Source organism: Diachasmimorpha longicaudata, chromosome 10 (genome assembly GCF_034640455.1).
Source record: "Diachasmimorpha longicaudata isolate KC_UGA_2023 chromosome 10, iyDiaLong2, whole genome shotgun sequence".
Classification (NCBI taxonomy): domain Eukaryota; kingdom Metazoa; phylum Arthropoda; class Insecta; order Hymenoptera; family Braconidae; genus Diachasmimorpha; species Diachasmimorpha longicaudata.
The window spans coordinates 2,842,641-2,855,856 of NC_087234.1; the positions used below are offsets into that span (position 1 = coordinate 2,842,641).

Here is a 13,216-nt window from a genome sequence, read left to right on the forward strand (position 1 = left end):
GGTTTCGATGATGAGAAAAATGTTATTTTGCAAATTAAATACTTTTTTGACAAGAATTTAAACGGATTTTCTAATGAAAATTTCGAGCGATTGTTTGTGCAAAATAAATATCATTCGCAAAATTATATTTCTCTCGAGTTTTTCACGTATATTTCAGGACGAGAGCCATAGGAATTTTTAGCCGGATGGCATTGTCATCCGAGCCGAAGCCGAAGGGTTGAATATATAGGGATCTCATTTTTTTCGAGTTCGAGGAAGGGCTAGTGCCAATCTATAAACGAGAAAAATTAAAGACCAGTAGGGAAAAGTATTTTTATTTAAAATTTTGACTTTTTCCTTAAGAAGTTAGCAAAAAGGCACTTTTTGCCACGAGCTGAACGTAGCAGTAGTAACAAAAAAAATTATTTCTATCAGTCTAAAACGGATTTTGAATTTTTGGAGGAATCTTTGTCTCTCTGGCCACGAGTTTGGACAAAATAAAGGCCCTTTCTCCCATCAAATTATTCGACTAGTCCTCGACCTTGCGTGAGGAAAACATTAAATAGTTCATGCGTCAGTAATGGTGGCTCGAATGCCGCCTCAATTACTAGAATACTGGGGTTGTCCCCCGTTGCTGTGCCGACATCAACAATTTTCTAGAAAATATTAACGGAAAATGCGTTTCTGTAATCAGGGAATCGATGTTTGTGTTCGTATTTCATGCTAATGTTTTATGAATGAATTTTTGAGTTTCCTAGGGGTCAATGTGTAGACACAATCTCTCATATTCATCATATTTTCATATTCTAATTTCATTCTTGAATAACTAGTCTGCTGGGTGGTTTCTCCACCTGATATCCTGATCACAGACGAGGAATGGGCCAACATTGGGCTAAATTATATTGACCTACACCGGGTTATTTGCGATTATTTGATTATAAATTACCGGCCATTTTCCCCTCGCTCGTTATTGTCTACAGATGCAATCATTGTTCAGTGTTTGATATTATTATGTTGTTAGTGCTGATAGCCGTGACAGATCACTCGATAGCAGAATGGAGTTGTGGATCCAGTCAAATACCAGTCGATGTCTCCTCCATTGATCGACCAGCAATCGAATAGCGATCCACCCTTCATTGACGATCGATCAACCCTCGACTGACAATCGAATAGCGAGGGGCTATCGACTGGTCGAGTGGCAATCGACCAGCACTCGATTATCGATTGATTCACCACAGGATTTTACTGAAATTTGGAAGAGAATATAACTCCTTCCTGCCCTACCCTTAATTTTTCATCCCAACCCCCTCTGGTCACCAGATGTATTTGGGGGAAATCCGCACTGAAAAAGTTCCACGGGAATTCCCCTTTTTTCCTAATGTTTTCTTGATCCAAAATATAAAAACTGGGGAAGAGTGAATTTTCGTACCCCAGGGAGATCCCAAAATCCAACAGGAAGTTGTCATGTCCGAGTAAAAATGTAATTAAAACATTATGTAATCGTAAATCGTCAAATTTCTTGGATATCGTTGACAGAAATGCGTTATGTACTTCCTATTTATCAAAAAATCCATGATTCATCCCACGATCCCACGAATTATCAAACGATCTACTGTAATCAATAACATCCGGTTTCAAATATTATTAAATTCCTTCATGATCTCGAGCAAAAATAGATGCACATGCAATTCGATAGGTCTCAATCGATAAATTACGAAACACTCGGATCTGCTCACAACTTCTAAACCTTCCAGACGTGTCCTATCGTAATGTTATTGGAGACGAAACAAAAAAGCCCATGAAATTGAATTTTTACCCACGCACTTCGTGGTGATTCAGGTGACGCGGTACATCTCATACTGGTCATATTATGTATCACGATCCTGAGAAAGCACCCACGCATGCCGATCCAGTACCGGTACTAACTCACAGTGACTCATCTATACCGATTCCAAGGTGCTGTCTTCTATCTACTGGAGATGAAATTCGTGACTGATGATACCGGAACGATTCTCTTCACTTTTGTAGAATGTGAAATTTAGTTGAGGAAATAAGTTCAATTGGACTCTCGTGTTTATCATGTCTTCCTAATTTCATGGAACACTTTAAGGAGGGAAAGTTTACGAGCGAGAGGAAATGACGTCAGGCTCAGGCAAAACGATCCCAAGTTTTAAAGTTGCGCTTGACAAACCATGCGCGATAATCACTGTAATGATTTCCTTATACCCATGAATATTCTTCGAATTCACAATTTGATTTTATCGATAATTCATCTGATAGTCAAAGTAAACATGATATTTAGTGAAATTTTACCCGGTTTTGGATTTATCATGAAACTTCTGACTATTTTATGAATTATGATGACAGTTAGATCTGTCGACCTAAAACCCGAGTTTAATCGTCTCTCTTCAGACTTCAAAAAGGTGAAAATATTCTTAGCTAGTTGATAAATTTGATGTAACGAGATCGTTCCATCGTTACAATGATAAAAATGACGATTGAAACCTCGAAATTAATTGAATTAATTGAAATAAGACGACTGTGAACGCAAATTAAGATAAAATTTACCGTTGCGCGTGTGAATAGACACTTTCAATAAATAATTTTAATTCCTCTTAATATTAAATATTCGATTTGGTGGATGTCGAGATGTTCTCTGATAAGATGTACCCAGAAAGGTCCCTAGATTCCACCAACGTATGTACTAATTTTTAAGGGCCACCAGCGGTAGTAAGACATCCAGAACCGAATTAACATGCCTTATTTGGGCGCTGGTGATCCTTTTGAAACAGTTACATCTACATGTCCCCAAAATCGACTAACGTCTCATGAATAATCGTGATATCACACATTATAATCGAATGGTTTACAGCCCGACAAACTATTTAAAAGGAACTTCGTTCGAATGAAAAAGGAAATGTCCAAATGTCCTGCAAACACGATATTAATTCGATTTGTGATCTTTTTTTTTTCGGTGCAGGCACAAGTGGGTCGTTGTCGAGGTCAGACTGGTTGGGACAAGCTACCTTATATGCACTTCTACAACACGACGGAGCCTGGAAACATCGAGTGTGGACCATTCTGAGGTGGTCAACAGTATTGGTTCCCGCCGTGTGATGGTAAATGGAAAAACTCATATAAAAATAAAAATTTATGGAAATGAATGCTCTTACGTCGAACGATACTTGGACATCTCTGCATTTTTGGTTTTACCTGAAGTAGCTCAAGACGTGAGGATGTGTGAGGGGCAGCCATATTTTATTATTCTTCCAAACTGAAAATAAAAGTGAAAAATTAGATTAGAATTCATCGGAGAAAGCGTATTTTAATGGGGCAGCGGTGAAACGAGATCAGTTGCATTTGACTATCGACCGGTTTTTTTAACAATATCTCGAAATATAGGGGAGATAGCCAAAATTTTATTGGAACTTTTTTGTGGAGCGAATTAAGTACAACAACAAATGTCATTACAAAAATTTCCCTATATGTTATATATTCGGAGATATTGCGAAAAAATAGGCACAGATAAGAGTCTAATAGCGCTGACCGAAACGAATTTTAAACTTGTATTAAACTTGAATTTGTTTGAAAGAAATAATTCCGTAAATCTGTAATTTCTGAGGGATGTCACCGCATGTCGTAGGAATTCTCACAGAACTGTCACGTAATTTTTTCTCAAATTTCCGTAATTTTTGTCTGAATAGTCTATGAAAAATGGCGATACTGTCTCAGTAATCTTCCCAGTCGATTGCCGTTAATTGGTGAACAAACTGTGAGTTCCATAATTTTTACTGAACATTTTTCTCGGGGCATCCGTATTAGAGAAAATCAAATTAATAAAATATTCTTCTCACATATTGACCGGTTTCATTATTTCAAACTATTTCACATCCAACAATTGTCAATCAAAACATAAAACGTCATATTTAACATCTAGGACAGACGTCCAGCTCGAATACATAAATATTAAGCATCTTGAACTCCCCCTAAATAACGAAAATAACAAAATAGTAAGCGCACCCCTTCAGTTCGACTATTATCACTCCATAGGCGTCAAACATTAACATTAACCCTGGTCGCCTGCGCAGGTATTCGATGTTGTGATATTAACACTCCAGCGTTGCCGAATTCACTCTTCATTGTTCAGATAAATTTAGTGTATTTTCGGCAACATCGTGCAACGCTAAATTTACTTCCTCACAGAAAAAAAATTATTGAACCTGTTAAAATAATTTCTCTTGTGTGAACATTTGGAAGGAGCTATGAAAAAATTTTGTTAACTAAAATAGAATTTTCCAGACACTTAAATAGGCAAATTCCAGTTTTTCCCAACAAAAAACAACGAAATACGCTTTTCATGGCCCTCATATCATCCCATCCCGCCCCCAAGTCAAGATGTAATTAAATTGTCTCAATTGATATTCCTCCAAAAATGATAAAATCCTCTCACGTAGTACAAGACTATGTCAAGGCGGATAACATTCCCAAAAACAGTTCTCACAGTTTGCTGCCAAATAAAAAACGTCTGGTCTTGAATGAGAATTCGCATAACGAAGTAATGTCATGATAACAGTCCAGCCACGTCCACACTAATTGACCGATTAATTATCCACAAGATAATCAAGAAATTGAATCTCAAGAAAAATAATACAAAATCGCAACTTCTGTATTTGATTAGAATACTTATCGATAATTTTTTAAATTGATTTTATTCGCTTGAAGGGATCGATGTTTGATGCGTAGAAAATACTGACCTGATTACGGGTGTCGAGGAGTTTCTGTTAAAATAAAATTCAAAACGAAAAACGAAACAAAAAAAATAAGGATTTTATCCACTAATGAGACGGTGACGTCCTGTCCGAGGGAAGCACAGAGTCACACTGACAGTTAACTAACTTTATCCCCTCTCCTTGGCAGGATAACTCCTTCCCCTTCTCGACGGTATTTTAATTTAGCCTTTGGTGTGTAGGCGTGTGCTGGTATTGAATTCCCATACAATAGACCGTTGGGTTATCAACCTGCAGTTTGTACTCTGTAGTGAATGTTGAGACCCTTGAGGATGATCGTTTCGGTTGGCTTCAGTTTAATGTAACTCTTGTAGAGGGCATGAAGAATGCTGCACTTGAAAGAGAGTTATAAGTACTGTAATCTATGAGTTATAAAGGATTCAAGGGCTGTGAGCTCTCGAGATAATGTACATTGTAAATTGGATGATGTTTAATAATATAATTCGTCAATGAAGATGTGTGAATTTTTTCCCAATTTTTCTCACTCGGTTTTATCGGATTAAATCGCGATTTTCCAGGTCAATAACATGAACTAGTATTTTATTGCTGTGCGTCATGCAGCAATAAAAGTATTATCTGATTAATGTGATTATAATCCTCGTCCTCGGATCGATTCAGAATATTCGTTGAATACCTCCAATCAATTGGAAAATTAACGAAATTGAAAACCATTTGGGAAAGAAATTCGCAAAATTGTTCTAAAAAAATTTTTAGAAATTTATAAACCAATAAGTTATTGAAATCAAATGATATTCTTTGATCCGAATGAACGATGATCTCACGGTCCTGGAGAAATTTTGGAAGCAGAACAAAATAGTCCAATCACCTAAAATACCAAATCAGTGAATTTTAACAACTCCTGGAAATACTAAACTGGCCAATGAGCTAACAGAAGAAGAAATGAAATTGACTATTCGTGTAATAGATCCCAAGAAGAGATCCTAGTGGGAGTCTTCACCTCGATGAATAAAATACTCATATTCTCCACCGCCTTTCCTTGGATACTCAGCAGAAACCTTGAGGAGAAATTGAAAGGAAATAGGATCACATTGACGTCAGCGATAACTCCTATCATACCGGGAATCCCAGACTTATCAGATGTTCTCAGTGATGGAAGACAAGTCTTCATCCCAGCAGATCAAGCAAAGAATGTTTCCCTGAAAATTAGTATTTAACATGAAACCGATAAATACTGGATACTCTCTTTTATCGTTGCAATTAAATACTTCCTACGCCATAAACCTCGGCAACGAGCAACGGAATGACTCACAAACTCAAAACCCTAAAATGATGGTGAAGCTGAGAGACCGAGAAGTTCCACGATATTGAATTTGCAAACGAAACACCGGAAGAGTCATCTTATTTTTTCACAAACTAGTGAGTACACAGACGAACTCACACAGCACCAACGACACGAGTAAGTGAATAAGGACAGACCAGGAGATAGCATTCCCCAGGTAACAAACGTGGCAGATCACTGGTAGAACAATTTTCAACCAGCTCAGCTCCACCCAGGAAGATCCTAGCCTCAGGAAGATCAGACAGCGGTGACATCACAGAGATGCAGAGGGGCATGAGAGGAACCTGATCAACGTGGATACAATCAGGAAGGACACAGATAGCGTTCGAGATTATTCGAGACGTGATATCGTGAAGATAAGCCAAAGTGTCTCATCGAATTAGATGACATGAAAGTTTTGTTGAGAATACATGGACTATTTGATTTAATATCGGTAGTTCTTAATTTTACTAATGATATCCCACGCTTAGGGAATAATTTGAAGGCTTGAAGAAATTTAAAATTGCAAATAAAGTCGATCAATGATCATCTGCACATGCGTATGATAAATTACCGACAAGTGAATCGAAAGAACGTACCATGAAGTGCTGCCCTTCCTAAACTGGCGGTTGTCACAGGAACCCGAATTGAAATTTTGCTGGAAATTTTAAAATGAAATTTCAACTGCTTTGAAGGTCCACATTAAAAAAAAAGAGAAGGGGGACAAAATGGGACTGTATGAACCAACAAACAATTAATGTTTGGCCATTAAACCGCATAAAATTTCAACTATAAATTATGCAACCGAAATACATGTCCAGAAGTATTGCCATAAGAGACTGTCTCAAGTTCTGATTTTTTATTTATGTTTTTTAAAAACCAGCGATAATTAAATGCAGGAAAAATTACGATTCTAAATGGGATTGAGTTATCTAATAATTTCGTGTAAGTTTCGATAATCATTGAATTTACTAAAAAGGTAAAAACATTACCTTAAATAGATGTGTAATTATCATCTTTACTGCAAATATAGAAAATTGAAGGTCTTCTTTGCTTGTGAATGTTGTTCTGAGTGATATGGTGAAGCTGATTTGAATTGCGAACCATCTGCTGTGGTCAATACTGCTCAGTAGCTAACAGTTGACATCCTCTAGTTATCATTAGTCGATAATCAAACCATCTTTATCGCAGATTAGTCTTGAAAAGTTGGTGATTAGTTAAAAACTTATGAAGGTTGAAGTCTAAAACAAAAAATAATTCAGGGATTGGATCATTGGAAACTTCCAGGAATTCATAGACCAATTTAATGATAGAATTTTATTCAAAAAATTATTAGCCGATGGATTTTTGTCTATTAAATAAAGTATCCTTTCTGTTAGAGTCTGTAAAATATGCATACAATGAAACCATAAACTCAGGTGTAGATTTACTCGGTGCCAACTTCAGATTATAAACTCTAGTCTCAAGAGATTTTTATAGTTTTCACTTTGCCGCATAAAAAAAAACTTTAAGGCTTTTCTCTAAAAACTTCCAAGCACAATATCATCTCTATCACCCATGAGAAATTTCACTTAGACGAAGCCAGCGAATAGTTAGAAAATTTTCCTGAATTTCTACTGAATTTTCCATTGGCTTTTGGTGAATTCTACTGAAACGCTCCATAGAAACTGCTCAATATAATTCAGTTTTTCCATAGGACTAATCCCATTCGAATATTTTTTATAGAATATATCTGTCGTAGATATTATTATATGAATATATAAATTACCATGCTTAATAAAAATTTCATTTGTAGAAGTCAACAAATTATTTTTTTATCGGTTTTATAATAAAATTTCTGCAGTTTGCAGTAAGACAGGAAATTACGTCGTATTTGTCTGAATAACGACTGCACAGATGTAAAACCCAACCATTGGGAGCGCTGTACCAACTGGACGGACGAAATATGAGCAATGGGATTCCCCCATTTTGTTCTTCAATTGCTCGTCGTGTTGTGGTTTACCGTATCTCTACAAAAACCAGTCCTCCCCTTTTGAGCTGTATTTATCCATTTTTTTTTTCAAATTTGGAAATAGTTTCCAGTCATACTAGGAATATTAAATTGAAATGAAAAAACATTTTTTCTCATTTAAAAGTTGGAAAATTGCTATGATCATCCTGAGTTTTCAATAGATTTTTTTTCGATAGTAGATATGTTCCAAAAATTGTCGCATTGAACCCACTAGATCATTGGCCAAAAAAATTTAAATTACATTGATGAAATTGAATCAATCATAAACTACATATGTCCAAAAGAAATAACATGCCAAACAGTGATTCGAGTGCATCTTATTAATTTATTAATAAACATAACTATTCTATATTTAATGGAAAATCGATTTCTCGCTTGTTCAATTTGTTGTCGAATTTTCAAAGGTAATTGTGGCACAGTTCATTCGATATACTTCCTAAATACTCAGGAAATCTATACGAAAAGTAAAATTCATTAAAAATCACGTGTCTGCTCCGTAATCTGTCAGTCAACAACAGTATTCAGTAAAAATGATCGAGCAGTTACGCATTTGTTCACTGAAGGTTCCATATTTTTTCTGGAACATCCTGGACTTTTTCCTGAACTAAAAAAGTACGGAACTGTGAACGTGAACCCTCTTTCAACAAGGAAAGAAAAAAATACTCAAATTAAACAAAAAATATCCCCAATTAAAGCCTTTTGTCCCTGACTAATTAACAACCTCTTCCCTTCTGCAATTACAATGATATCATGACTTCTATGACTTTAATGGCCCCATCCAAGTATTAGGATCCCCCACCCTCCAAACGTCCATCAAAACAAGTACCGTCAAGTGAAAAACAACAATTTGATCGGACATCCCCAGCGAAATATCTCGAGAATAAACCACCAAAACCCCCGTAACTATATTCTACACCTCTCAATACCTGAAACACACTACACTCACCCCTATTCCTCTCCTCCATTCCTCCTCCAATATCTCACCCTCGCATGCGCACCCCTGCAAGCTCTGTTGCGTCGGCGTTCACCCAGCACCGAAAACTGTGTAGTTTTCCCTCAGTTCTTCTTGTCACCGCAGTCTATCAACCGTTGTCGCGTACAAGAGGGATACAATTCCCACCTAAACATCAATATCTTCAATTTTTCACTCACATCACAAACATAACCCAGCAGCACCACAATATTATGAACTAGCATGATCCTTCTTGAAATAATTACCCCAAAACTGCTGCTACATCGAGACGGCGATAGTGAGCTTTGAAGTGGAATTTTTCCTGAAAGAAAAAAAAGTCTCCCCTAAAATAAAACACCAACTTTCAACGATAAATATGACAATGGAGCGATCCGTGATGTCCGCGATTCTGTGCTACGGTTTTATCGTGAAATAGTAATGGTAAATTAGTGAAATAATCAGTCACAAGTCAGTCGGTGTATTTTATGTTCTTCATTATCTCCCAACAACTCACCTAATTTATCTGTTTTTCTCGTGAAAGCCCGGTGAATTGAAGTAATGAACGTGTAGTCATATTGGGACAGCAGTTTTTCGTCTCAGCATCTTCAATCACCTCAATAATAACCCTCGAATCGCATTTCGTGGTTAGGACGGAGCGTAATCGAGTGGTGGTAAAGTAAGTTAACCTCTCACGAGGGGAGAAATAAATCGATATTAGCATTTATCGTACGTCATTTGGTCTTTGATAAACCATGAGACGATTGTGGAGTACACTGAGCTGACCCAAAATCCAAAAAATCACATGAATTTTGTGCCGATGCTATTGCAGTGAGTAACATTATCGACACAAGGTGAAGACACCTTCGGTTTTCGATTTAATTAACGGGTGAAAATTGATAAAAGGATAATCAATTGTGATCAGTAGTGATTAAGTGGATTGATGAAGTGATAATTAATTGATAAATTGTTAATCATGATTTCGAGATTTTTATTTGTCCTGTTGGTGCCAACTTGCTGGAGTTTTGTTCTGGAAGGTACATCATCCAGTTATGCACAATTTCGTAAATGGAATACAGCGTTGAATGGAAGCCTTGAATTTGAGTTTAAAACCGAACAGGGAAATGGCTTATTGTTGTACACGGATGATGGGGGAAATAATGATTTTTTTGAAATAAAATTGGTGGAAAGTGCTCTTAGACTGAGGTACAATCTCGGTGGTGGAGCACAAATAGTCACCGTTGGCCATGATCTTGGAGATAATCACTGGCACAAAGTCCAGATCACTAGGAATAATGAGAACACAACGCTGACAGTGGATGGAGTTAGTTCTACGTCAATGTCGAGGGGAAAGGAGTTTGAATTTGGAAAATTTGGAAGTAATTCTGATGTTTACATCGGTGGAATGCCCAGTTGGTATAATAGTAAGTTGACGCTTTTGGCGTTGCCCAGTGTTATATTTGAACCGAGATTCAAAGGATTCATCAGGAATCTTGTTTATGCTGATGGCGAGGATCTTGTGACGAAGAGACAGGAAATCAAGAATCGGGATACGAAGGTGAGTTTTTCAACAGATTATTGGTTATTGGGGGAAGGAAGGCTCATCGGGTTTTTTAGTTTGAAAGGACAAGCTCTAGAGTTGGCTAGATAACCAAAACCGATACTGGGGGATTTAAGGGGAAACTATGGATCAAGTAGACCAAGTATGAAAAAATGTACTCATTGGAGGTGTTGTCGGTAGTCAATGACACAAATTTTCACTCGTACGTCTATTTTTATGAATTTTTGGTCAAGTTTCGTAAATTTTTGCAACAGTTTTTTGCTAAACCATTTCCACGATGATGAAGCTTTGTGAGTCATTGAATAATATCAATAATAATAATAATAATAGTAGTAATAAGTTAGAGGGTATACTCTTTCGGGTTAAATTTATCAATCTTTTCTCAGAAATTTGGAAAAAAACCTCAAATAATTCGAAGGTATCGGAAATAACTGAATAAAAGATCGATAGATGCACTGACTGTTCAATATTGCACTGTTATTTATTTATTGAATCAAATAGACTGATCCTCGGCTAATCGTTGTATTGAACCTGTCAGCCATGTCAAGTGCCCAGAAGAGAACAATGTTTTATATTCGCGGACATGTCAGTAATTTCTCTCCTCCCGAATTCTAGAATTGAATCATTTTTTCGTTAATTACGAGGAATAATTTCCTGTAATTTTCATATATAATTCGAGATAAATTATCACGTTTAATGGAGGTCATATAAAAATATTGGTACTAGGTGGAATTATTAATAAACAACGAATATTCAGGACTAATATGGAATTAATTCTCAACTGTTTCACTGCATTACTCCGACTTCTCATAATTTTCATATAATAATTCAATTGGAGAGTTGTGCAGTGTATTGATTTTTGGGCGATTCAACCAAGAAAACGATAATTGAATAAGTGAAATTGATAACTGAAAACGATAATTAACTTGGAATATCGAGAGGACCTGGTTTTCCGGCGAGTAAGGATTCTCCACAAATCATAACACGTGAATTCTATTCGATTGTTTCTATTAATTCTGAAGTCTGATGATTGACAGGACATTTATAACAATTTTCGATAAAATAATATTTGATTTTGGTTCTAATGTTTAAGGATTCAGAAATAATTGAGGAAGACGTATAATAACCTCCATGACCGAGTTTCCGGGCGTGAGAAATTAGAAAGAACTACCCGACTGAAAATTCAGTTCAGATTCCGTTCAGTGGCATCAGACCAGAGCTGATGATGGTTCAAAAGTGATCAAAGAATTGGATCAGTTTCTGGTCAATTGTGTAACGACGTTTTCATCAGAATTTTATCAGATTAAATTGATTCGAATCTAGGGAAATGAATTGATCCAGTTCTAGAGAGAATGTACATATCCATTTCTGATGTGAACGACTGATCTATGAATGAATCTTCTATTAGGTTCCAATCAAATTAGAGTCAAATCACATCAAGACAATGAAATTAGACGAGCACATGGTAAAGGACAAAAGCGATCGGCTCTGGACCCCCTGGGAACACTTTTATTGTAATAAGTCAACTTCTTTTTTCTAAATACATTTTCCACGAATATAAATTTCAACAGAACCCACAGAAAATTAATGTGATTGAATAGAAATTGTGCTGCAATGTCATAGTACTCGTTTGTCGTGACAATTCCTGAATATATTCTTTGAAGAATGTAGACAGGTGAGAATGATCAGGTTCAGATCGTAGTATTTATGGAATATCTGACTTCTGTGCAGAGACAAGGGAGCATGACCTGGGATCAGAATTTTTTCAGGCTGTCTGACCTAAGACTGATCATATCCACTTAATCAGATTCTGATCAGGATGCCCTCAGTGCTGTTGGCATTATTGTTGAGGAAATTCACTGCGTCAAAATCTGATCAGTTTCTGATGAGGATCGACCTGATCAAATGAAACCTAACCACAGTTGAATCGATTTCTTATCGTAACTCAGGATACCTGACCCGAATTTTAGTGAGTCACGAATAGCCAATTGGAGGAAGAATAATCAAACCGAGAATGACCAAATTGGAAATGGTAATACGAGCAATGATGAAACGACAAATAATTAAACGAGGATGGATCAACGAGGAATTTATTTTCTTCAAATAAATTCCTTGTTAATTAAATCACTGAATGACGACATAGTTTGAGAAAAAGTATTTTTACAACTGTAAAGAAACTGTAACAAACTATTCGAGGATCGTTTATTAAAAAAGATTCTTCCGGTAACTACTCCCATCGGCCATCCAGTGGACCTAGTACCCGGACTCTAAATTTTCGCTAAAAAATATTCAAAACATTTAAATAACATGAAGATGAAAATCGGAAATCTGTTTCGGGATTTCCCAAATGTAATGCAATCGTTATAATTGCAATTAATATCACTTTTTCAACTATAATTGATACAAAACTATAGTTGACATGATCTCACCCCCAATTATATATCATAAATTTATTTGTTCCGGTAACTAATGAGATACTGATGAAAACCCATAGCCATTGCATTTCATCTCACTTTTAATTTACAGTCTCATTAATTATTTATCAATTTTTTGTTTTTTAAAATTATGAAGAGTGGGCTAAAGTTGCCCGTGGGACCATTTCATACAAAAGTCGACACAGAAATACCGGAAGGTGGATATCGATTGGTCG

General features: G+C 36.3%; 1 protein-coding gene across 2 annotated transcripts in view; it reads left to right on the forward strand.

Annotated features, from left to right (window-relative positions):
- Positions 1-9,116: 9,116 nt before the first annotated feature.
- The window catches only part of LOC135166816 (neurexin 1), a 191,918-nt gene continuing 187,818 nt past the window's right edge, over positions 9,117-13,216 (forward strand). For both annotated transcript variants that reach the window (XM_064129445.1, XM_064129446.1), the window contains exon 1: positions 9,117-10,563. In XM_064129445.1, the coding sequence (XP_063985515.1) occupies positions 9,982-10,563 (582 nt within the window). In that variant the 5' untranslated portion in view covers positions 9,117-9,981. The remainder of the gene's footprint in view (positions 10,564-13,216) is intronic.